The sequence below is a fragment of the Marmota flaviventris genome, chromosome 1, assembly GCF_047511675.1.
Source record: "Marmota flaviventris isolate mMarFla1 chromosome 1, mMarFla1.hap1, whole genome shotgun sequence".
In the NCBI taxonomy this organism is placed as follows: Eukaryota; Metazoa; Chordata; class Mammalia; order Rodentia; family Sciuridae; genus Marmota; species Marmota flaviventris.
Genome location: NC_092498.1, coordinates 88,272,795 through 88,299,210, shown reverse-complemented (window position 1 = coordinate 88,299,210; position 26,416 = coordinate 88,272,795). Strand labels below are relative to the sequence as shown.

Sequence of the window (26,416 nt, the reverse complement as noted above, 5' to 3'; positions counted from 1 at the left end):
CAGGACAGTAGAATGCATTTCAGTTTGTAGTACACAAATGGGGCACAATTTTTCATTTTTCTGGTTGTACACAAATAAAAATATTTAAAATAAGGAGAACTGAGGGCGTGATGGCTGTTCTTAACCTTTAATGCTGTTTTCAGCCTTCCTGATCCTCAGTGGACATAAAAGGTCAAAAAATAGCCAATGGAGAGAGCTAACAATATAGTTTGAGACTGTGTTTTTATTAAGAAAAATAAATAAAAATAAATCATTTTATCCCCCCAAAAGCTGCTGATCGGGCTGGGGATGTGGCTCAGTGGTAGAGAGCTCATGTAGCATCCACGAGGCACTCGGTTCGATCCTCAGCACCACGTGAATATAAAATAAAGATATTGTGTCCATCTAAAACTAAAACTAAAAAAAAAAAAAAAAAACAAGCTACTGATCACAGCTAATGTGAAGTTCAGAGTTTCATTTTCATAATATTGACTTTGGACCAATTTCCTGCTGCAATTGGATAATACCAGCAATGAGGGGCATTTTTTTTCATAGCTATCAGCTGGATAAGTTGAATTAATGAGTAATTCAGATATTCTACCACCAGGCTCAGCAGTTCGACCCTGAGCTATGTTGTGACTCCTGGCAAGGCAATTTTTGGTGTTCATCCAGGTATCTGAACATTTCTGGAGAGGCCACCTCTAGTTTGTCACCTGCCTAAGGGATCTGCTATGGGTCCGCAGAATTCTCCAACATACATGTGAACCACTTGAACCCTCCCACTGTCTACAGGGATGACTTCTGTACCTACAAACCAGGAGCTGAGCAGTCCTTTTATGGGCAAAGGGGAAAACTGGGGTTGCCTGATCCTCAGAACCAAAATAGGAAATATGGGAAAGAAGATCACTTTAGTCTAGTGTCATTAGTTGATTTGATTTTAAATATCACATATGAATTGTTTTAAAAAATCATACCCTAGCGAGAAGGAAATCAGTCATGAAGTTAGTGGAAACCCCATAGTCAGAAAAATCATGGCAGGATGAATTAGGAAGCCCAGTTCACACATTAATTTGGCAACCATATGCCATTTTGTTCCATGTATCTTAATAAGGTGTGTGGTACCCTTTCAGCCTCCAATTCCAAGTGGAAAAACACCCAGGGTTTCAAACTACTTTGAAAATATGAGATATCAAATTAAGGTAAGTGGTTTCACTGTTGATCTGATGACAGAAAAATACTGAACTGGGCTTTGGAATCTGGCTGCCTTTGAATCAATGTTCCACCACTCACCATGTGGCCAGAGGCAATTAAGAATGAGTTCTAAGACTCCATTTCCTTTTTCATTTAATGGTAGATAATTGCATCTTCCCTAAGGTCTGTGGTGAGGCTAACTGACATGATAAATAGAAAATGTTTAACCTGGTGCCTGTAGCAAATACTTACTAGTATTTTTATAATTTTTATGTCTTGTCTTTTATAGTAAGATGGGATGGGAAACAAGTATTGCTTTTCTATTTATAACATTTCATTGAATTTTTTTTTCTTTTAAGGACTACTGTCTATTGGGGAGGTCTACCTAAGTCTTAAGGAAGTATACTTGTCAGGTTTTTTTTTTTTTTTCCTTTCTTGCATAAACATGAGATATTCCTTTTCATTTTTGCAAACCCTTAAGAACAGTCTCCCCATTGAGTACAGAGAGGCCTTGAACCCTCCAGGAAGCCAGACTTTTTTAGTTCATCTAGGCAGAGTCTCCAACTCTGGAGAACTGCTAACTCAACATGGCTGCATATTTCCTGATGGAAAAATGGAGAAAGAAAGTTCCATGTCTACCTGAGCACCGGACTCCTTGGGCGATGAGCCCCCACATGAAATTTGCACAGTATTCACACCAGTGTGGGCCTCGGAATGTGTGGACCTGTGTTCCAAAGAGAAGAAAAGTGTCAACAAATTCAGGTATCTGGAGGCGGTAGTCTCCTGTGTTAAATGCATGGATGAAGTTAAGAAACAGCGGTCCCAGCAGGAGCCATCTCCACTGCCCTTTTCTTTCTAGTGAGGAACAGTTGCAAATGGATCTGGAGAAAGTAGAGATAGGCTTTGATTTTTGAAACCCTCCACTAATCCACCATGCCCCAATCAGAAAGGAATGTGGAGAAACAGTGAGATTACAGAGCCATGCCATCACCCAGAACAAGGCACTGTGTGTAGAGCCCAAGATAGCCTGAGCCAGTGGCTACAACCTGCATTTAGCTCAGCAAGTTCTGGAAGGCAGAACTCAATTACTGTGCCCTTTGACTGAAGTTGTTCCATCCATCTGTAGAGTATTCAGCCAGGTATAAATAAGACATGATTATGGGATAATTAAAAGTTTCCAAGGCTTTGAGCCACTTCCAAAAAAAGGCATTTAAAAAAAAGTGAAGGAGTTGGCTGAAAATACAGGCTACCAATAGGACCCATGGAATTACATCCCCCAGAGGTCTATACTCAGCAGAGCCTGCTGTGCCTTTCAGGTGGGTAAGCTGAAAGTCCCTCCTGGTTGGCCAAAGTGCTGTTATTGTTTGGTGCTCAGCCAGTTGTTAAATATTCCACATATCACAAAGTAAGGATGGTCTTATCTCTGACTAATCAGGTACAGGTCCTCCTGTAACAGGATCATATATTAAGCCATGAGTTAAAACAAAAACCAAACAAAATAAAATAAATAGTTGTTCTCTGGCACTAAAGAACTTCAGAGCAGAGCAAATGTGGCCATGGTAAGCCAAGAACCACTGCAGTATATTGGAGGTATACAAATTTATATGAAAAGGTTCTGATTTTTTTTTAGGCTTTTGAAAGTTTTAAACCTTAATTAACAAATAAAAGAAATGAAGACATTATTATTTTTTTTTAACAGTCTGGGACATCTACATACAGCTTTTAATGAAAAAAAAATCAGGACTACAAGTATGGTCACAATTTGGGAAGATGTTCATCAGAGCACAGCTTAAGATAAAACAGCATCCCTATGACTTCTTCATTCATTCATACATACTAGATATACATACTAGGGTGTACATAAAGTGGCGAGGAAAACAAACCTGGTTCCCTCCTAATGGAACTCACAGAGAAGTAAAAGCAGCAAAGAAAATAGTTAATAAATTTTTAAAAAGCAACTTATGATCATGGTTTCTATGCAATAAAATTAAATTATAGTTATCTTTTGGTAGTTCAGCTAATCACATGTAAATTGATTTATACTGTTTTCTTTCTGAAAAATGTGAAAAAAATCTCTCAAAGTTGTATTTCATTTAAACGGAGGCATGTTCTACAAAGAGTAGAACATGACAGAGTACTCCTTGTAGGAATGTGGAGAACTCATCCCGGGAGCACTTCACATAGGTCAAATGCCATGATTCACTCAGAGACCCACAGAGATTGAACCTGGTACTAAAAACACCCATCAGTAAAATGTCTTGTTGAAAGTTGGCAGCAAAGTTGGTTATTAATAAATTGCTGAGATTGCAAGATCAATTAAATATAATAAAAATATAACTAAAAAAATGTACATAAATGATTATGGGGGAAAAAAGATGTGGCACTGCCAGAGAGGCAAAGAGGGGCCCAATATTACCCAGGATGGGCAGGGAGGCCTCTTTTGGAAGGTAACCTGGAAGAAGAGAAGAGCTAGTTTTGTGGGGAGAGGAACAGGGAACATTCTAGGCAGAAGGTATGTATGGAGGCCTTTCAGGAACAAAACAGCTTGGTGTGATTGTGCAGTGGACAGCCAGGATGGCCAGGACCTGGGGAATGAGAGGGAGAGGAACTGAGATGAAACTGAAGGTAGGAATAAAAAGTCACACAGGATTTGAAGACTTTATTCATGAGCATGGATTTGGTTTTAATCTAGGTACAATAAGAAATTATTATAGGATGCCAGTATACAGATAATTTTTTAAAAAAGATTATTTTGATCACTGTCTTGAAAATAGAGGGAGGATATTAATGGTGGAATAGATTTGGATACTATGTAGTAGTCTAGCTGAGAAAAGCAGAGGCAGAGATCAGGAGGCTGGCAGTAGAGATGGGATATTTTGAAGTAATTTCCACAGCCTGATCATAGAATGCATGTGGTCTTTGAGGAAGAGAGGAATCAGGAATGACTCCTAGCTTTTAGCCTAGGAACTAGTTGGACGGTAACACCCTTTGCTGAGATGGGGAAGACCATCTTTGGAGAGAAGGTAAGGAATCAGCTTTAGATAGGTTAAGGTTAAAGACTCCCATGATACCCAATTGTTAGTGTTAAGAAGGATTTCACACAGCTTTGATGACTTAGAGGAGGGCTGAGGCCTAAAGATATACTTTAGGCTATCCCTGACATATAGATGATATTTAAAATTATGTTAAAGGATAAAGCATATTAGGGATAGGGAGCAGAAAACAAAAACAAAACAAAACAAGCTAAAACTCCATATCCTCAGTGCTCCACATTTAGTGAAAACCAAGAACGTAAAGTATTTTAGAAGCCAAGAAATGAAGAGTGCTTTAGGGACAGAATGGGGCCACCATGTTAAATGCTGGAAAGAAGTCCAATCAGATAAGCACTCAATGTTGATTCAGTTACATGAAGTCATCACCAACCTTGGCAACGACAGTGTCTTTGGGCTGGTGAGGACAAAAGCCGGATTCAAGGGAACTGAAGAGTAAGTGGGCAGTAAGGAACTGGAAAGAAGTCCAGGCAAATTCATCAAGAAGTCCAACCATGACTTCCAGCAAAGAGAGAAGACTGCTCAGGAGAGTTCTGCAGTCAAGGGAAGATTTTATTTTATATTTTATTTTTAGGTGAAAGACATGAGGGCATGTTGATTTATCAAGGGGGTTACCATAAGAGGTAGAAGATGCTGGAGATGCAGAAAAAAGAGAAGCCAAGAAATGATGATCCTGGGAAGTTGAGAGAGGGTGGAATTTGGGGTAGACAGGGAAACAATATTCAAAGGGAAAAATAGTTAAGATTTTCCAGAATTAGTAAAACACATAGAACCTGAAGACTGAAAAAAGCTAAATGAGTCTCAAATAAGACAAAGAAAAATAATCTACGTAGATTGTGGTGACACTGCAGAATACTAAGAAAACAAGGAAAACCTGAGAAAGGACAGCAATTAGGGTGAATGCAGACTTTTCCTCAGCAAGAAGAGGTTAATGATTATGGAAACACTTCATCAAAGTGCCCAGAGAAGAATATTGCACACCAAACTTTTTATTTATTTATTTTGAGACAGGGTCTTGCCGTGTTGTCAAGATTGGCCTCAAATTCCAGATCCTCCTGCCTCTGCCTCCCAAGGGGCTGGGATTATAAACATGCCCCACTAAAGCTCACTTGGCAGTCCAATCTTTACATCCAGATTATTATCATCCAAGAGAAAGGTAAATTAAAGCTATTTTCAGGCAAATGGCAAGAGTTTCCACCCACGGATCCTCATACAAAGACATAATAGGATATGCTCCATGAAGAACAAATGCAACCCAAGAAGGAGCAGGATTCAAGAAGTAATGGTGATTGCAATCTGTATACGGGGTAAAAATGGGAGTTCATAACCCACTTGAATCAAAGTGTGAAATATGATATGTCAAGAACTATGTAATGTTTTGAACAACCAACAATAAAAATTAAAGGAAAAAAAAAGAAATAGAAAAAAAAAAAAGAAGTAATGGTGAGCAAAAAAGAAAAAGAAAGTGACTATGGGTTAGTCTAATCCTGCATAAAACAATAACAATGACTAATTTTAGGGGACTTATAAACAATGAAAAACATGATGTGAAGATTAAAGAGGATGAGGGAAGTTAAAGCTTCCCAAGGTCCTTACAACTGGGGATGTTAGAAGAACTACTAGTAAACCAAAGGATATTTTAAATCATTTACGCATATTTTAAAAAATTTAGTATACCCAAAAAGAGTGAAATAGAATGCATAAATTTTTAAACAACACATAAGGGAAAAAACTAGATTTGATTAAGCCAATTAAAAGCAGGAAATAAGAAAAAAGAAGTAATAAAAAAGCAGAGTGAAAGTATTTTTAAAATCCTTATAGTTTTCTAGTCACAATAATAATATAAATGTCTCAAACTTATCAAATATATATTTTTAGATCCTTTAAAAATATTTGTAAGAAACACACTCAAAATATAATATAAGAGAAACGTAGGAAGTAAAGAGACATACCTAGTAAATGCTAGCCAATAGAAACCCAAAATAGACCATATATATATATATATATATATATATATATATATATATATATATATCTCACTATTAGTGATAAAGATGAATCACAGTGAGATTTTTAAATCAGAAAGATATATTAACTTAATTCATATGGATGTGGCAACATGATCTCAAAAAACATAAAACAAAGATTGAATTACAAGGAGAAACTGACAAATCCAAAATCAAATAGGAAAGAGACTTCATATGCAACCAAAGAATACACACTCTTTAAAAACACATGGAACATTTACATAAGCTGACTACAAGTCAAGCTTCAATATGTACAAAAGCATTGACACTATATTACTGTATATTAACAAATAAATAATAATAGGTTGCCTAACTCCAGCATGTTTGGTACAATACATTTAGTACCAGTGGTACATGAGACCAAGTCACTCATAAATGGAGACTTGATATATTTCAGAAAGAGCTTTTAAATTAGTGCGTGAAGGATGTCAGAGAGATGAATTATTTTCTGTTTCATCCATTAGGCACCTTTCCATTGCCTCATTATTCCTTCATTTAGTTGATACTCACATGCTGATGCTTTTTGACTCGGGCCCTATTACTAGGTCTCTTTCAACCAGGTGAAGTTGAAAGAGATCAGAGGAGCAAGAACTCCCTGCACTTAAGGATATCATTATCTACAAGAATAAAGAGGCAACTTTAACAATTATGTCAGTGACAATAGAGCATGTTGGAGATCCTATGGTAGAAGAATGGAGAGAATATAAGTTATTCTGAGAAAGTCAGGGAAAGTGGTACTGGGTTTTGAAGGATGGATAGTTTACCAGACTAGGAACGATGAGCTGGCAGGGAAGCCACAGAGTTAACTGGGGAGCAAATGACTTGGGGACAAGATTCTAAGATGAGGAAATAGCATAATCAATACCCAATGACAGTGGGCTTTGTTTTTGGTGAAAGGCATTCTTTTTTATAGGTGGTGCAAAAGACGGATGATACAATGCTCTTCTCTGAAACATCTGCAGTGGATCAGGTACCCTCATGGGATATATCCTCATGCCTTGGAGGAAAAATGGAAATGAAATATTTAGAAATTTAGAAATTAGGAGGGTAGCTGCAATATTCACTGCACACAAACAAAAATGTACGTTGATAAAAAAAGAAGCTGACCTACTAACTGCTTCAGGAAATGCCGGATATATTAATCACAAATTTTCTATAATTGCCCTTTTTGTCAATATTTTTTTAAATAAATAGAGAACATCAAAATCAATGCTTATTCACCCTGCTCATCTTTACCCACATGCTTTCCCAGCAGACATCCTTACTGCCTTTGATCTCATTTCTCCAGCCAAACAGATGCAGGTAGATATTGAAGACTCACAAATAACTCCAATGTCCCTCTCAGTCCCACAGAAATAAAATGGAATGGGAACAGAGAAGGATTGTGAAGTTAGCTAAACATTATTTTAGGCTCACTGCCTAATTTCCTTTTTTGGGATGGGCTACTGTTTATTTTCATGGCTGATATATTGTTCACTTTTCTTTTAGACAATCTCTGCAATATAGATCACATGTGAATGTTGAGGGCCCTCTTGGAGTCCATTTTATTTGGGGTTGACTTATTTGGCTACTCTCTTAGTAAAACGCCTCATATCTTAAAAGTCACTAATCGGCTTTTTCCATTCCTGAGCAGTTTATTGATTTTCAAGAATATCTTTTTGGAGAAAGAACATTTTGCAAACTTTAGGGCAGTAACTAAAATACCCTAGACAGGAAGAAAATACCCCAGACAGGAAGAATGTCTGTCCAAGACTTACTGGGCATGGTTTGCCTGGAATTCAAAAAACCACACCAAACAAAAAGATGGCATTACAGGAGATAAGGCATGTTTTATAAATGACCCAGGAATTGCCACTTAATAAAAACTGAGCCAGCAGAACTGTCAAGAAAAATCCCAGGCGTGTGTAGCAAGTAGCCCCTGGCTTGGCCCTTACTAAATGAACAGGATGTTATTTGTCTCACATCTGCTCAATCTGGAAGGCAGTATTCTCTAGTGATTTTATAACAAATACGTTTTAGTGGACTGGTGTAAACATCTCTCAAATGTACAATTAGCTTGGCTCAGGATCTAGTTGTAAGACAGTGGTATTTATCATGTGCTGCAGTTGAGAAGATTTGCTTTTTCTCATCAGTCTATATTGGAGTTTATCAACCTTGTTACCATTAACATTTGGGGCTTGAAAATTCTTTGTTGGGGGAGGAGCAGCTATCTTGTGCATTGTGGGATGTTGTGCAGCGTCCCTGGCCCTTACTTGCTAGATACCAGTAGCAATCCTCAGTAGGGACAAACCACAAATATCTGCAGACATTGCCAAATGTCCCCTGGGGGTGACATAGTAACCTTGATTGATATTCACTGGTATAGAATAGAACCGTACTGTCATTAGTATCATTTTTATTAAAAATGGGAACTAAGCAGGGCAGTTTGCATTTTTATTATTTAAATTAAAAAAGGGAACATAAGTTGGGCATGGTTACACACACCTATATTCCGGCTACCTAGGGAGACTGAGACAGGAAGGATTCGAAGTTTGAGGATCCTTAGCAAAACCCTGTCTCTTACAATCAATCAACAAGTACATGAAAAAATGCTCACCATCTCTAGCAGTCAGAGAAATGCAAATCAAAACCACCCTAAGATACCATCTCACTCCAGTTAGATTGGCAGCCATTATGAAGTCAAACAACAACAAGTGCTGGCGAGGATGTGGGGAAAAGGGTACACTTGTACATTGCTGGTGGGACTGCAAATTGGTGCAGCCAATTTGGAAAGCAGTATGGAGATTTCTTGGAAAGCTGGGAATGGAACCACCATTTGACCCAGCTGTTCCCCTTCTCGGTCTATTCCCTAAAGACCTAAAAAGAGCATGCTACAGGGACACTGCTACATCGATGTTCATAGCAGCACAATTCACAATAGCAAGACTGTGGAACCAACCTAGATGCCCTTCAATAGATGAATGGATAAAAAAAAATGTGGCATTTATACACAATGGAGTATTACTCTGCATTAAAAAATGACAAAATCATAGAATTTACAGGGAAATGGATGGCATTAGAGCAGATTATGCTAAGTGAAGCTAGCCAATCCCTAAAAAACAAATGCCAAATGTCTTCTTTGATATAAGGAGAGTAACTAAGAACAGAGTAGGGTCGAAGAGCATGAGAAGAAGATTAACATTAAACAGGGATGAGAGGTGGGAGGGAAAGGGAGAGAGAAGGGAAATTGCATGGAAATGGAAGGAGACCCTCAGAGTTATACAAAAGTACATACAAGAGGAAGTGAGGGGAAAGGGAAAAATAATACAAGGGGGACAAATGAATGTCAGTAGAGGGGGCAGAGAGAGAAGAGGGGAGGGGAGGGGAGGGGAGGGGGGATAGTAGAGGATAGGAAAGGCAGCAGAACACAACAGACACTAGTATGGCAATATGTAAATCAATGGATGTGTAACTGATGTGATTCTGCAATCTGTATATGGGGTAAAAATGGGAGCTCATAACCCACTTGAATCAAAGTGTGAAATATGATATATCAAGAACTATGTAATGTTTTGAACAGCCAACAATAAAAAAAAAAACCCTGTCTCAAAATATGCATGTGTGTGTGTGTGTGTGTGTGTGTGTGTGTTTATTGAGACAATAATAAAATGGGTTGGGGGTGTAGCTCAATGGGAAAGCACCTGTGGGTTCAATCCCCAGTACCTGGAGGGAAAAAAAATAAGAACTTAATTATTTTGCTTTGCTTCAAAAAAGGTTCTTTGGACCAAAGGCAAGTTTTTCCTGTTTTCTTTCTGTGTAAATGAGGGGCCTCGAGGTAGATCTGAGGGTCTAGTCCAGCTTTTGCCCAGTGTTAAGTGAGGGCAGGGAGCATTGGTAGCTTATCCTCAGTCAAATCTAGAGATTTGAAAGTCTCTAGATTTCGTCCAAGGATTTTATATATATATATATAAAATTTACTGTAGTGCCTGTAATCATGTGACATTTAACTCATGTGAGAAATTAAAATTAAACTCTGGACTTTCCCCTCTTGAAAGATCAGATGGAAGACTGACCTTGAAGTGAACTTTTTCAGATGGAAGAACACAGCAACAGAGAGTGCCACAGAGAAATCTGCAATCCCTTCCAGAGGCCCGCTGAGCAGATGCTGCAGGGGAGCCTGGGTTCTGAGGTGAGGTTCTCAACCCCAGCACCACAGATCCCTGGATTGTCTGTCAGTAGCTACTACAGTGCATTTAAAATAGGATTCAGGATGTGGTCCAAAGGCAAGTTTGTGATGAGCTCAATAACCTCATCTTGTTTGACAAAAGTACTTGGGACCAACTCTGTAAGGAGTTTCCCAGCTACAAGCTCATCAGCCCAGCTGTAGTCTCTGGGAGACTGAAGATTCATGGTCCCAGATCAGGACAACCCTTCTGGAGCTCCTTTAACAAAGTGCTCAGCAAATTGTTCTAAAGGTGCAGCGCTCCAGTAATTGACATAGAAAATACAAAGCGGGTGGTGTCCTAGCTGCTGGTAAAGATGCATGAATGGGTCAAATCATTTATAACAAACAAAGCTTCATCAAAATTAAAAAATGGGATTGAATTTCTCAAACAACAATTGCTGCAAAGCTTTTTGGGACTCTCCTCATTGCATAAAGTGAGATATTCTCATTATCTAATTTCCTCTCAAGTTCATGAGGATATTGGCACCCACATTCTTTTGAGACAGTCTTGTTCAGAAACCTTCTGTGGCTCCCCATTGGGTGTGGCAGGGCTTCTCCACCTCAGTGCTATTGACGTGGGACTGACTAACTCTTTGTGGTGGGGGCTGTCCTGGGCATTATGGGATGTTTAGCTGTATCCCCAGCCTCTCCTGGTTGCCACTGGTACACCCTCAGTGTGAGAATAAAACAAATGTCTCCAGATATTGCAAATGTTCCGGGTGGGTGGGATGGGTATGATCCTTGTCTGTGAGAGTCCTATTCTTTCATCGTCACTGTCTTTCTTGCACATGATACATATCAGCCTGAAGTCTGTGTTTGTTGAGTAAAGGAATGAGTGGTGAAATAGTTTCCTTTCCTGAGAACCTGCCAAAAGACCTGACTGATGTGTGTAGTGACCACTGGTGCTTGCCCCACCCTTACCCACACCCCCAGCAAAACACAAAAGCCATATTTCTCTAGGCTGAAAATTCCAGAAACATGCATTCACTCATTTAGAATAGTCCCTTTGAATTATGTGTTCTTTGGATCAAAACAAACTCTATACAAAATTAATAAGAGCTAAGCACTTGATAAGAGTCAGACTCTTTAGTAGATGATTGGCATCTGTGAGTAGCTTGGCCAAGTCACGTCCCTGGTGTGTGTGGCCTAAGCCAGGCGTCCCAGCAGGGCTTACAACAAAGCCTTTTCTCTTCCACCGGGCTCTGCTAATTTGTAAAGGAGTTTACAAGGATAGGGATGACAGTGTCCTAACATGTATGTACAGACAAACCAAGGAGGTCAAAGAGAAGCTCTGAGTCAGGCCCTGGCAGGCAGAGCACACCATTGCCTATGTGAGACCCTTCTCCAAAAACCCTTTCTGCACATGCTTGAAATCCCTGATGTCAATGCATTTCCTGGATACAGGCATTCTGCCGAACCCAACAGATTTAAAACAGATGAGTTAAGCTGTCATTTTCATGAACACGCTCTTTTTAAGCTAAACATGCACTGTCATGGGTTTGGATCTTAAATATCCCCCAGAAGCTCATGTGTTAAAGACTTGGGTCCCTGTGATGGTGCTATTGGGAGTTGGTGGGATCTAGTTAGAGGGAGTGGGTCACTGGGGGCATGCCTTTGAAGGGAATATTGGGGCCCCAAGCTCTCTGTTTCCCAGCTGTCAGGAAATGATCAATTTCGCTCCACAACATGCTCCTGCCATGATGTTCTACCTCGCCACAGGTCCCCAAAGCAACAGGGACAGATGACCATAGAAAATTTCTGAAATGGTGAGAAAGGGAGGGAAGGAGGAAGAAAGAGAGGGTGAGGAGGAGGGAAAGCAGAGGGAGAGGGAGAGAAGGAGGAGTTCACATTTCTTCCTCTGCTTGGTGGTAGTCCCTGGGGCTCTGTGAGCCCCTCCTGTGTAATAACCTCCTTTTTAACTGAAGAGTTTCCAGGGGTTCTATTACTTGAAAATAGGGTTTCTAATAATTATAGTGGTGGAGCCGGACCAAAGTAGGGTGTAGATAAAAACAACTCCTCTTCGTAGCACTTAGAAGCAGGAGCCACATTTCCCTCATAAAGACCATTTCTGAGCCTATTTATTCAAGTCTCACTTGGAGTCACTCATTCCATATTCAAGGCGACTAATTCTGCCTTTCTTTTCAGTTGTTCCTCTCAGACTCACTTCTGCCTAAACAACCTTTTCTGATGATTAGACAAAGCACACAAAAGAGAGCCCACAACCCTTTCTGAAGCTGATTTCCGGGTAGGCCAATGTGCAGGTGCAATATTCCCTGGTCTCTGCTCCCCAGGTGCACAGGAGTGCCAATGAGAATGCAAGTGGGAACAATGGGCTAGCACCTTTTTATGAAGTCAAGGAGGAAGAAGAAAAGATGAATGAGAGCAGGGAGAAAAAATGGCTTGCCCCAAGCAAGCAGCCACTATACTGATAAGAATGCCAAGATTGTGGCTGGGGTTATGGTCCAGTGGTAGAGTATGTGTGAGGCCCTGCTTTCAATTGAAAAAAAAAAAAAACGCAAAAACCAATAATAGGCATAGAAATGAAAAATGAGCCATAAAACCCAAATTGGGTAGTTGAACGGCCATATGCTGGACAGGTGCATTAGCAGCACACTGTGACACATTCTCAGCATCGTGAACTTCTAGTCTGGCCCCCAGGAATATTATGGAAAGGTGGGCATCAGGGGGAGTATGCTATAACAGCACTCAAGATAGGGTGTGCCCTGGGGGGGAAGGACGCTGCCAGCAGAGTAGGGGACAGAAAAGGGTGAGTAAGGAAATTATTTCACTTATGTCCTGATGAGGACACTTCTGAGAGTCACCACACAGGACACAGGGCAACAGGAGTAAACTGGGGCACATGGCCTTCACTATAAAACACTGGGTAGCACTGTACACTAATGTCCTTAGCCAAATGGGGGGCAACAACTAGCCTAGCCCTTCCTAATGGTGTCTGTCTGCCTACAGCCCAGTCTGATGACCCTGGCAAGGGCCTGCTACCTACAAGTGCAATGAACACAAGTGCATGCAACACACAAGCCACAAATGGGGGCTCACTGGGGTGGGGAGTGAGGAAGGAGGCTCTAAAGCTGCACTTTTGCGTAGACAGAGTCATGAGCTTTGCCTATGTGGAGCCAGTCGGCTGAGGCTGGGCCCTGATCGTCATAGGAGCTTCTGCAGTCAGGAACCAGACAGAAATCCCTTCTCTGGGGGAGTTTCCATCTGACCAGGGGAAGGCAGGACAACAAGTAAAGGTGTACATCAGCCAGTGACCAGTGCTGTGGAGAAAAGTAAGGGAAAGTGGAGTTGGTGGTGGGGGGAGAGGGACCAATGGGGGAAGGGAACACAGGTGAGGTGAGTGTAGGGAGGTTCCTCTTCACCTTGAGAACTTTCCACTCCCCATCCTATTCTACGTGGGGAGGAGGGAAGGGTGTCCTGGATGTCCCTGGGTGGAAGGAGAGAGTAAAGCAGAGTGATGCAGATCCTGGGGACAGGCTGGGTGGGGAGGGACCGGCTCTGAGGCCTCTGAGGGCACCTGCGGAGTCCTCAGCTTCTGCCCCACTGATGAACAAACTGTGCAGGGGCCCCTTTGCCTTTGGGTCTCCTCCCTGGCTCACACCTGGCTCATTTCTGACTCCAGGTTTTCACTCATGTTGTTTGCACTGCCCAGAATGTCCTTTATTCCTTCTGTGTAACTCAAGTTTTTATTTTTTTTATTCAGGGCTGTGCTGACTTCCCACTTCCTCCGGGAGCCTGCCTAGTTAAAGATGGAAAAGCAATTGCCCTGCTCCCTCCACAGGATCCTGCAACATGGAGCATCCCACTCTTTGAATTCTCCTGGAAACTGATTTCTGTGCCTCCTGTTCTCCACATATAACCACAGGACTGGAGTCTCAGGCGTGTACTCTGAGTAGCTGGACAGGACCCTGCACTGAGAAGGGCCTAGACTTGGTCAAATGCTCTGTTGTCACTGTCTTGAAATTCCTAATAATATTTTAACACGGGACCCACAATTTCATTTTGAACTGGGCCCCACTAATTATGTAGCCAGTCCTGTCTAACCACAAATATTAATGTGAAGCAATAGCTAATCATAACTTTGATTATAAAATATATACTCTGAATACGAATCAGTTACAGTAAATTGACACTTACAATTTACCACAGTCTAGGAAAAGTCACAAGTTATTTTAAAGATTTTTATGCCCTTACCATAATCCTTTTCATGAAGAAATGCTTAGTAAAGATAAGAGATCAGGAATGACTAACTTTTATCACTTTCTGTCAGAGCGTTAAAACATGGATAAGAAAAATCAATGAAAACTTCCCCAGGTCACAGAAATTAGTAGTGGCACCTAGACCAAGGAGTTGACATTTAATAGCAATTAAATTGCATCTAAAGAACTTTTCTAGTGAACATGAAAACCCTCAATGAAATTTTGAATTTCTACTTATAGCACCAATGATGTAACCTTTAGGATGAAGCTAGAGATCCCTCCTATTGAAGGTTCCTGAAAATAATAGTTTTGTAATGAATGGCGTGCATCCCCCAGAAAAGTATGGTCAAGTCTTAACCATGGGTCACTGTGAATGTGGCCTTTGGAAACAGGGCAACTGAAGATACAATTAAGATGAGGTCATGCTGGATTGGGGTAGGCACTAAATCCAATGATCTTATAATAGTCAGACCTGCAGAGGTGTACAGAGAACTAGATGAGAAAAAGATGGTGTGAGAGAGAGAGAGAGACTGCAGGGACGTACCTAGAAGCCAAAGAACCTGCAAGGCCCCCCAACAACCGCAAGGTAGGAAAGAGGCAGGAGACTGTCTCGGAGACTCCAGAAGGGACCAGCCCTGCCCATGCTTGGTTTCTCCAAAACTGTGAGAAAATAAATTTTTGTGGTTTTTAAGCCACTGAGATTCTGGTCATTTGTTATAAAAGTGCTAGAAAATTAAGAGTCCTCAGAGATAAAAAGACTTTTTAAGAACTGGGGGAAAATATGCATGACATCTAAATCTAAAAAATCTAGATCATTTGTCTACTTTATAAATAAATGAGGAACATAAACCAGGACTGGTTATATGATAAAATACATTCAAAGAAATCATCAGACTTTATTTCATTTCCTATTACATCTTTTTGCAAGAGAGGAAGAAAGAGATGATGAAGAAAGAGGGGTATGAGGGTAAAGAGCGAGAAATACAGAGACAGGGAAAACTAAACAAAAGGCACAATTGAGAGACACAAATAGAAGAATAAAAAAATAATGATAGAGGTTAACAACAAATGAATACTTACTACAAGGACCAGGAGATCATAAGTGCTTTAGAGGCATTCCTTAAACCTCACAACATTCCCATTTTACAGATGAGGAAGTTGAGGCCAAGGGAACCAAGTTCTTTGCCAAAGATCATATTGTGGCCAGGAGTGCTAAAGCCACCTATGACAACCTCGCCACGTTCTAAATGTGGGAGGGAAGGATGGCCATCCAGATACTGGGGGCTCTGGGGTTTCAGTTTTAGAATTCAGCCACAAAGTGTTATTGGAGAGACTATTCAGGAGTTCTGGGGGTGTGGTTCAGTGGTAGAGCACTTGTCAAGCATATGTGAGGGCCTGGGTTCGATCCCCAGCATCACAAAAAAAAAAAAAAAAAAAAAAAAAAAAAGGAAGATTATGCCAGTTACATGTGAGTGCCTCTTCCAGTCAACTACATAATATAAAATGAGCTAAGTCCATACAAATATGCCATGCTTATATAATCATCACACACTAATTTAAACAAAATAATAGACCAGGTGCAGTGGCACATGCCTGTCATCCCAGCGGCTTGGGAGGCTGAGGCAGGAGGATGACAAGTTCAAAGCCAGCCTTAGCAACCTTAAGCAACTCTGCAAGACCCTGTCCCTAAATTTAAAAGGGGATGTAGATATGGTTCAGTGGTTAAGCACCCCTGGGTTCAGTTCCTAGTACCAAAATAATAATAATAATAATAATAATAATAATAATAATAATAATAATAATAGAAGGGGGATAGGTAGAATAGAGCAAGCAGATCAGGGGCAGGGAGGAGGAGGAAAAGGGAAGGTACTAGGAAATGAGACTGAGCAAATGATGTTATGTGCTTGTATGAATAGGGCTTAATGAATCCCACTATTGTGTATAATTATAATGCATCAATAAGAAATAGAATTTTAAAAGTTACATTTAATTAAACACATAAACTGAGTTAAATTACAGTGATTTTTCTCTTGATGAACAATTTTCATTTTAGGGTGGAGTCTGTTATTTTTGCCATTCTTTAAACAAATACCTCTTCATGCCAAATAGGTGTGAATAACATTAGAAAATTCCGGCTTTAAATGATCAAGAATTGCATCAGCATACAAGGTTGAAAAAGTAAATAATCATTGCATGATGTGAGGCATCACTGTAATTTGATTCCAAAAGTTTTAGTTCTGACTCTATTCTGGCTTTTCCTGTCTGCTTGAAAACAGGCACAGTAGATATGTGTGTGTAGTCAGGGACAGTGGCTGGGAGCTTTCTGATAGGATGGAGCACAGATTCCCAGTCTGTTGGGGCTTCTGTTCATTCCTCTTGACAAAGTTCCTGGATAGAGTAAGAAAGAGGAATTTTTATGGAACAGACCTCACAGGGGCAAAAAAGTCTTGTTATGGGGTGAGGAATCAATTCTACTGGCAGTTGCAAATCTCAGAGGAGTCCAGAAAGGAGCAAGCAAGGTCTGATAAACATGAAAATGTGATTATTTATTATTTTTATTGAACACTTACTCTATGCCCTGTACCCAATTTCCTCAAATAAGAACATAAATTATAAATCAAAAAAGTTTCAGAATAAAATCTATTAGAAGCTAACATAAAGAAACAGCTAGTGTAAAATTAAGGTTTAAAACAGAAATTCCAAGCAGACAATGGAGACTTTGATAAGAAATTTCTTTCTCCGTTAGTGGCTTGTTACTAAAAGCCCACTCTTGTATTTATAGCACAGAGCTGCTTTTGGAATGTTCTTCCAAAGTCCATGCAAAGTTTCCACTTACACTTCTTTGGGGGTGCAGGGAGGGCAAGGGGCAAGGAAGGACAGAGGGAATGCCTCCTCCAGCCCTGGTCACTCATTCTTAAGGTCAGTAGCACCAACAGTACTATTGAACGCCACAATCAACTGCTGCCACTACTCTGGGGTCTGTTAAGTTTCAAAGATGTCTATTTAAAACACATGAGAGAAGGCTCCTGTCTGGCTTTTGTATCCCTCTCAACGTATTGTCTCTTCTCTGCCTTTCTTTGTCTCAATAGCTGAAAATTAGAAGAGGCCACACTGAATAGATTCTGAGTTTTTAAGTGAACATTTTTGAAACTGGTGTTTTTCACTGATATTGAACATATCAGGTAGCAACAGTACTATTTAAGAAATAAAATGCACTGTCTTTTTTGTTTTAAAATGTCTGAATAGTAAATTTCCATTCAGAGTCCTAAGATTGAAAAGACTGACTGACGTTGCTTTGAAGCCTATCAATCAACTAAATACGCGTGTGTATTTTTTTTAATTTAATTTTTTTTTTTATTTTTAACATGAGCTCAGACACAGTATATACATGGAGAAGCTAGTCCATAAAGACATTATGGTAGGGCGCATAATTCCAATAGTATCTTAAAGCCAATATAATTGGAATTTTTGAGAGGAAGGAAAAGTATTTATAAGTCCAAGAAGATCCACCCTTTCTTCCATGGTAGCATATCCACAGGATGCCCCAAACCAGGGATTTCTGCCAAAAGTCAGAAAAACACGTTCTTAAGGCAGAAAAATAATGAAGGTTAAAATAGAAAACAGGAAGGAGAAAAAAACAAACCATAGACTTTCTATGCTCCAAATTAGATCTGTCACTGTTTGGTGTTGGGACAAAACCTATATAATGCAATTCTTCACCCTAATGCTAAATATATAGGGCTGAATAATTCCATTCCTCAGTTGAATGATAGCATACAAATGCCTGAGCCATTTGCCTTCTAAAAACAGAAGCAGGGAGACACACCAAACTCACATGAACGTCTATTATCTCATAGACGCATGTTGGTTCTGGTGGAGGATCGGCAAGCAAGAGCAGAAAATCTGTTTCCCCGTCACCTCTGACCAAGGATTATCTAGTCCCAACAGTCACTAGGGTTTACTGGCCCTAAAGGAAGTGAGTTTAAAAAAGAAGGCAATTCATATTTTCTTTCTCGTGCCTGTTCTCTTCTACCTGAATGCTTCCTCTCCAATCTCTCCAGTCTTCTCGGTTGTCAGCCTATCTGCTGGGGTAAATTTCTAACTCTCTCTTGTCTCTCAGCAGCATGTCAAGCCAGGCAATGTGGCATCAGATTCCCTACCTGCCCTTTTGGGACAACTCAGTAAAAGAAATAGGCCATAATTTTCTGTCGGCAGGTCATAGGTACAAGTGCTGATCTAAAATGGAGATGACAGTCATTCTTGTTTTATAAATACACGTGGGAAAGTCCACTTCAGAGGCTTCCCTATCTTTGTTTGGTCTGGGCAGCAGGACCCAGCTTGGCTAGGCGAGGAGGGTGGCCCTGCACCCAGAGCATACACAAAGCAACTGGCTGATATCTCTCCTCATCATTTGCTTTCACAGCTGGCTACACAGAAACAGAGGGAGGCAGCACCTTTGAAAACAAAGGACAGAACGCAGAATGTGAAATGGCAACTGTTTTCACTTGCTCAGAGACAGCAAGTTTCTTTACCGCTACTCAGAGTGGAAAAGTACAGCTCAGCTTCCACCAGAACATCTCTAAGCACAGAGTGGGCATGCTCTGTTTTTCTTTCACTGGACACGGGAAGGGAAATTATCAGGAACTAAGTCAATACACAGATAGATGTTTCTAGGCAAAAGCATCCAGCAAGCTGCTTTCTGAGGCCTCCGGTTGGATTCAATACAAGGCAACAGTATTAAGTACGAAGCTCAAAGTGAGAAACAAAGGAATTTTCTGTCTCCTGACAGAACCACCCCGGACCAGATGGAAACCACAAACGGACCCTCCCTACCTGCTCAGGTGTGACAAAGGGAGGATGCAGCGTCTTACCTTGAAGTTGTGTGTCTTCTCATAGTTGAAGTGGTTGTCGTTGTGTGTGAGGGCAGCCCTTCGAACCAGGGAGGAGATCTGTGAACAGGCAAAGAGTTTGAGAGGGGGCCAAAGCCAGCCGCCTTTGACTCCCACCTTCACCCCCAACGCCACGGCCAGCAGCTCTTGGCGCTTCCTGCCTTGCTTAGACTTCCGAACCACAGCGCACTTTTTCTCATTTTCCAGCCACAGTTCCTGGGAGAACATAGTGCCTGGATCTCAGATCTTTCTAGTTTGCCCTGCAGAGCCTGGGAAGCTCTGGGCTGTCAGGGTCTTCCAACTGTGGCTAATGTTAGGCAGCAGATTTGAGGCAGCTGCGTCCTGTCTGCAGAGGCCTCCGGCATGTGACCTGGAAGGGCCGGTTTGAGTGATGGAGGGGGCTCTGCTTCTGAATAAGGACAGGCCTGTTTTGTGCTATGTCTTAAGGCCAGCGTGTGCCTGGAACAATAGCACACATTCACGTGTACAGCAACCCCCAGAAGTGGCATCCAGTTAGCACTGAGGATCCAGGAGGCAGGGGCAGGCGGCTTTACTCCTCCTGCCCCGGCACATTGCAAAAGAGAGACCTCTCCTACTTAATAGCACATCCCCCTGCCCCCCCCCCCCGCCCCCTCGCTCTTTCTCTCACACACACACATACACCCCAACTAGCTCTGATGTTCAAAGTCTGAGGCTGTATCCAATTATTCTGGTTCTCTGAACCCCATCCTGGGCTGAACTCCAGCAGATTAAACCTTTAACCCTGATGATTGTTTAATCTTACAGGGATAAAGCCTCATCTCTTTTTGCCAAATCTACCCCAGCACTTGAGAGCTTCATCTTTATTCTTATGCATGCATTAAATTGGAACAATCTGAGCACTGACTGGAATATGGAAGAAGAGCAGAGCATTTCAGCTCTGAGTTCTATAATCAAAGTTAAAAAAAAATAAGAGGCAAGATGTGTTGCTTGTAGGATGCCCCCTTGTTTCTCCTCTCTCCTCCTTCCCTCAACCTCCTCCAAACGCACACAGATATGAAAATATTCCTTAACTAAAACCAAAACATCACAGTTTTTTTCTTTTGAATAAAACAACCTCAATGCTCAGTCTGTTGGTGTCACAGTCTCTCCAAAAGTCCTGTATGCTCTTAAAAGGATCATCTATTTGATGGCTTCCTGTGAGACCATAGTTGTTGGTTCTGGGGCTCATTGTTACTAGAAGTGAGGAAATTGTCATGTCTTGAGTGTATTCCTGATTGATTGGTGAACTTTAACCCTGCTCATGCCAGACAGCAAAATCAGGACTTTGGAAACTTAGAAAGTCAGAAGAATGCAGATGTCTGAATCATTATGGAGATGGACAGTCCACAAATTTCATCCTGCCCTCTAATGAGATGTGGTCCCACGTGTCAGCAGAGTTCCCCAAGTAGCCTTGTGGAAAGATCACAAAACAGTGATCCTTTCCTTGTGTAATTCTCTACTTCCATATTTCACCATCATTTCAACTGGGTTCAGAAGTTCATTCTCCCATTCTGTTACCTTCAATAATAATAAGAGCCACTTTTTTATATTGAGCATGGTAACTCCGGCTGTGCCAGATGATGCTTACAATGTATTACACACACTTACTCATTTAATCTTTGGCACATGGGTATGAGGAGTAAGATTTTTATCCCCATTTGATGGATGAAGAGATTGAGGCATTGAGAGGTTAAAAAAAAAAAGTAATCTGTCAAAGATATGCAGTGACAGAGCCAGGACTAGAAGACCAAGCATTTGTATCCAGCATCCAAACTCCTAAACACTGTGCCTGGCTGCCTGAGCTTAGCGATCTGCTGCCTGCCACGTCCTGTCACCACACCCTGCCAGAGGCTTCATGTAAAATAGTGGTCACGTCTACCCCCCTTTTACCTTTCTTACCCCACAATAACTCAGACCCCGGTTATCATTCCAGTCTACCTTACACACAGCTGCACAGCACCGCTGAATCCACTCAGCCCTCCCCATCTGCTCATAAAATTCCAGGGCTTCTCTGTGGATTAAAGGCATCCTGCATTGCAGGGTTTTCATGAGCTGGTTCCAATATATCCAGCTCATCTTATTTCCTTACACAAATCCAACAAAATCTCTTTTCTGATATTCTCAACTTCTTACCCTGGAAGCTTGCTCTGTCCTTTATCATATTCCAGGATCATTTCAACATGTCTACATTTTCACCAATATTCACATTCTAATTCAAATGCCTCCCTCTCCAAAGGGACTTTTCCAAATTCCTCCACTGGAGTAAAAATGGTTCTCTGAAATCCCATAGTTAGAGAAAAAAATTTATCCATTTTTTTTTTTTCTGATTGTGCTGTCCATGTCTTGTGTGGCAGTGATTTATAACTGGTCTTTTCCCCTGTCACACTGAGAGCCCTTTGTGTCATGCCTCTGCCTCATCTGCCTTTGTTTCCCCTGATTAGGCAACAATGTCAAATAAGAGCCCTTGCCATGGCAGACACTGGATAAATATAAGGTGCTGGAAAACCCTTATGCATCCAGGAAGCCAGAGCTGTGGAGGATGGCAGATCAAGGTGTCTGATGGCATGGGGTGTCCCACCCACCATCTTGGCTTCCCCGTGCCTCAGCTTCTAAGGTCCTGAACCTCCAGGGGTCTGCCTTCCCGAAGGGTTCCACCAGACCCCTTTTTCCTCTTTCCTAGTGTCCACTCCCCAAGAACAACTGTCTCTGACAGAGGCTTGACATACATTTGCAAGTTTTCCAATGCTTGGCCTAACGGTAAAAAGCTGGAGACAAGAAATAAGGATTCTTTTCCAAACCTTCACTGCTAGCAAACCAAGAGAGAAACCTTTGGATGGCTAGCCAGCCAACCATGTTGGGTAAGAACAAATTCTGCAATCCAACTAGGCTAATCTCATGAATATACAGTTTCAGAATCTGATAAACTGTAGGTCTTTGAAAACTGAGCAGACAGGGACTCCTTCTTCTTTTGGTATATGGATGGTTGAATACAAATTTTAATATTTCTTTTATGTCTATGTCTTTATTTATAATGAATAATTTTTATTCCTATTTGTGACAGTGATTTCTTTTTCAGATATTTGTTCAATGGGATTGACTCACACACAAGACCATTCAGACATGCGAAGGAACCACACACTGCTCCCTTAAGATCCTTCTCTACAGGGACTGGAGTGTTCCATTGGAACAAGCATGATTATGAATAGTGTGGATGACCTCAGGTCACCCTCTTACTAAAGGAAAATTATAACAACAGCCTCTTGGTGAAAACTTCCTTCTTGGAGAGCATGCTTACACAGAGCCCTTCTTTATCTAGGTACCTGAGGACGGCTCCTTGGCTCCCTTTACATCTTCTATGTTGTTGAATGCATTCTCTAGACACAGTAGACAGTGAGTACTTTTGCTGACAGTCTTTTCCTAACAGAATTTTCCACCTGACCTATTTTCATCTATACATTCATGAGACGAAGCACATCTCCCTACATGACGTGTTTAAATCAGGGATTCTCCTTGGAACTGCTGACATTTGGGGCTGGGCAATTCTTTGTTGTGAGGGCTGCCCTGTGCATCCTAAGGTGTTCAGTGGCAGCCCTTGCCACTACTCACTAGATGCCAGTACAACTGTCCCACCCTCAATCCCTGCTGTGATCACAGTGGAAGATCTGCAGACATTGCCAAATACAAGTCTCTACAGCATGTTTACTAGAGGTACTGTGCTCTTTGCCTATTTCAACTCACTGAAAATTTATAACCCTACAAGGTAGGTTCTGTTATAATTATCTCCATTTTACAGATGAGGAAAAGAGAACTGAGAGTTTAAGTAACTTGTCTAAGGTCACACAGTTGGCACGTGATAGAACCTAGGAACAACTATGTCTATGTCCCCCACCCCTGAGAAAAAAAAATTTCTTTAATTTTTTTGGTGGTAAGGTACTCATAACAAAGTTTATCATTATAGCCATGTTAAAGAGTATAATTCAGTGGCGTTCAGTCTATTCACAATTTTCTGCAACATGACTACTATCTAGTTCCAGAACTTTTCATCACTCCAAAATGAACCCTGTGCTCATCAGCAGTCACTCCCCCAGTCATTTCTCCCTGCATCCCTGGGCATCCACCTGTGAGCTTTCTCTCTCTGTAAATTTTCTTGTTCCAAAAATCTCACATAAAGGAAATCATACAATCTAGGGCCTTCTGTCTGCCTTCTTTCCTTCTGCATAATGTTTTCCAGGATCTTTCATGTTGTAGCATACATCAGGATCTCATTCCTCTTTATTGCAACACGTAACTGCCCACTGATAGGTATACCACAGTTTGTTGATCTATTCATCTGTTGATAGGCATTTGGATTGTTTTCACTTTGTGGCTATTATGAATAGTGCAGCTAAGAACACTATGGTACAAGTTTTATTGAGCACTTGTTTTCAATTCTTTTGGGTAAACCATAAAGCTATGCCTTTGTCCACCAGTCTAAAACTGTCTCTCATCCCAATAATGCTCACATTTAAAAATATCCAACAGACAAATGCCAGAATGATTCTTTCTCCTACTCCTGGCCTGATAACTAGGAGGGCTGCTGCTCTGTGGACTGGTTTCCAAAAAGGGGACTTCTGTCCTCCCCATACCCATGTGGGAAACAGGGGAGGCTATAAATAAATGATGAAATAAGCTCACCACTTCCCTTTCCTTCTCCCCACCCCCACATATGAATAAAGGTCAGGATTCTACTCACTGTTCTCCTTTTCTCTATGATCCTGGGTCCAGGAAGGAACCAGGTAACAAGAAGGCAATGAAAGGTTGTCAGACAAAGACAAGGAGGAAAGGTCAGTGAGCAAGAAGATCCTGGAAGAGAAGCCCTGTTGGGTGCCTGTGTACCTGTGGAGCACCCAGGGACGTGGGATGGCAGGAGGAGGAGGATTCCCGTCCCCCAGCTCTGACTATAATAATCTAGCATCCTAAACCACGGGACCTTAGGAGTTCATCTACTTCCCGGGTTTCTCCCCACCTACCTTCAGACAGGCCCAGCTCTGGTCCTCCAGGGATCAAACCATCTGCCTTCTTAGTATCAAGATCTAGAGAAGACAATTTACCACAAGTCTACAGTTCTTCCATAGATCTCAAGGACATTCCGATGCTACATTTTAAGGAGGGCTTATTGAAAATGCCATCCTCAGTCCTTGGACAGTCTCTCTTACTACTCTAACCAGTCTTTGGGCTCCCGGGCCCAATACATGGCTCTGTCTTGAGTCTGAATCTCCCTTAGGAGTTGACAACCCCAGCTATTATCCTAATGACAACTACTACCCTGCCACTGAGGCTTCTGCTGCCTCTTACCAGCATGTGAAATGAAAATCAATACCACTCATGCTGGAGAGGGGGTCTGGAGGGGAGGTCTCTAATCTGTTGGTGTTTGTGTGAACTGGGTTGTGTTTGGGGGAAAAAATAAAGTTGGTGATGTATCAAAACACTCTTGGCTCAGACCTGTAATTCCAGCTACTTGGGAGGCTGAGACAGGAGAATTGCAAGTTCAAGGCTAGCCTGGGAAACTTAGTGAGACCCTGTTTCAAAATAAAAATTTTTAAAAGGGCTGACCATGCAAAAACCCAAAGGCTGAATGTTCTCTCTAATATGTGGATGCTAACACACAATAAAGGTGGGGAAAAGAAGTTCATTGGATTAGACAAAGGGGAATGATGGCAAAGGGGGGTGGATATAGGAAAGACAGTAGAATAAATAAGATAGAACTTTCCTATGTCCATATATGAGTACATGACCAGTGAAACTCCACATCATGTACAACCACAAGAATGGAAATTATACTCCATGTATGTATAATTTTTAACACACACATTACTGTCATGAATATCTAAAGAGAACAAATTAAAAAAAATGGCTGGAGATGTAGCTCCGTGGTATTGTGCTTGCCTGAGTGCATGAGACTCTGGGATCCAGTCCCCAGCACTGTGACAACAGCAACAACAATAACAAAAATCCCAGACTCAAAAACATTCATGTGTACTAAGCCAATGATTCTATTTCTAGGATTTCTTAAGCAGGTCTTGAGATAAGAATTTAAATAGACAAATGCAGAGAAAATGGTAATGTTAATCAAAACAATATCAAGAAGTGAGAAAAAGCCAAAACATTCAATATAGGGGAAAGGCCACATAAATTATGGCATAAACATAAAAAGATACCAGGTAAACAATAATCCAGATGATTTAAATAATATCTAATGGTGACAGAATTTATCCCGACATAATATTAGGTGAGAAACTGGCTACTGAACCATGCATGGTCTGATTCCCCATTTTGTAAGTAGATGCACACAGAATATATCAGAACACCAAAATGTGTCCCCTATACCAAACTGCTAAAGATAAGCAACAATTATCTCTGGGTGGAGAAATCTTCACTGACCTCTATTTTCTTGTATCTTTTTTTCTGCATTTTTGGAGTTTGCTAGAGTGATTATTTTCTAGTTCTGTTATATAAAAATACTTTTGAAGTACAGTATAAAAACTTTCTTAGATGATGAAATTTTAATGTCCAAAGTCAGCTTTGAGTTCACTGAATCTTTCCTCTTCTTTTTATGGGAGAAGCTGATGAGGGTCAGAGGAGTTTGATGATTTGCCCCTCATCACAGAGCTATTGAGTAACTGGATCCAGAGGCAGATACAGACCCAGAGCTCCTGCCTGAGGTCCTCTAGTGCTCCTCACACTTGGGCAGGCTTTGGAGTCTCCTGGAGGGCTGGGTTGCTGCACCTCGCCCCAGAATTCCTGCTTCTGTGTGAGGCCAGGCCTGTGCATTTCTAATGCATTCTCAGTGATGCTGATG

The 26,416-nt window shown here is 41.2% G+C and overlaps 1 protein-coding gene and 1 long non-coding RNA gene across 2 annotated transcripts in view; one reads left to right on the top strand and one right to left on the bottom strand.

Moving 5' to 3' along the window:
* Nucleotides 1-15,359, top strand: part of LOC114096185 (uncharacterized) — a 67,695-nt gene extending 52,336 nt beyond the window's left edge. The window contains exons 3-4 of the long non-coding RNA XR_003583379.2: nt 10,287-10,415; nt 14,173-15,359. This is a non-coding gene — a long non-coding RNA (uncharacterized lncRNA). The remainder of the gene's footprint in view (nt 1-10,286; nt 10,416-14,172) is intronic.
* Nucleotides 1-26,416, bottom strand: part of Chn2 (chimerin 2) — a 299,931-nt gene that overhangs the window by 15,796 nt on the left and 257,719 nt on the right. The window contains exons 7-8 of the mRNA XM_027939645.3: nt 19,540-19,617; nt 1,810-1,894 (exon numbers count right to left, since the gene is read on the bottom strand). Of these exons, the coding sequence (XP_027795446.1) occupies nt 1,810-1,894; nt 19,540-19,617 (163 nt within the window). The remainder of the gene's footprint in view (nt 1-1,809; nt 1,895-19,539; nt 19,618-26,416) is intronic.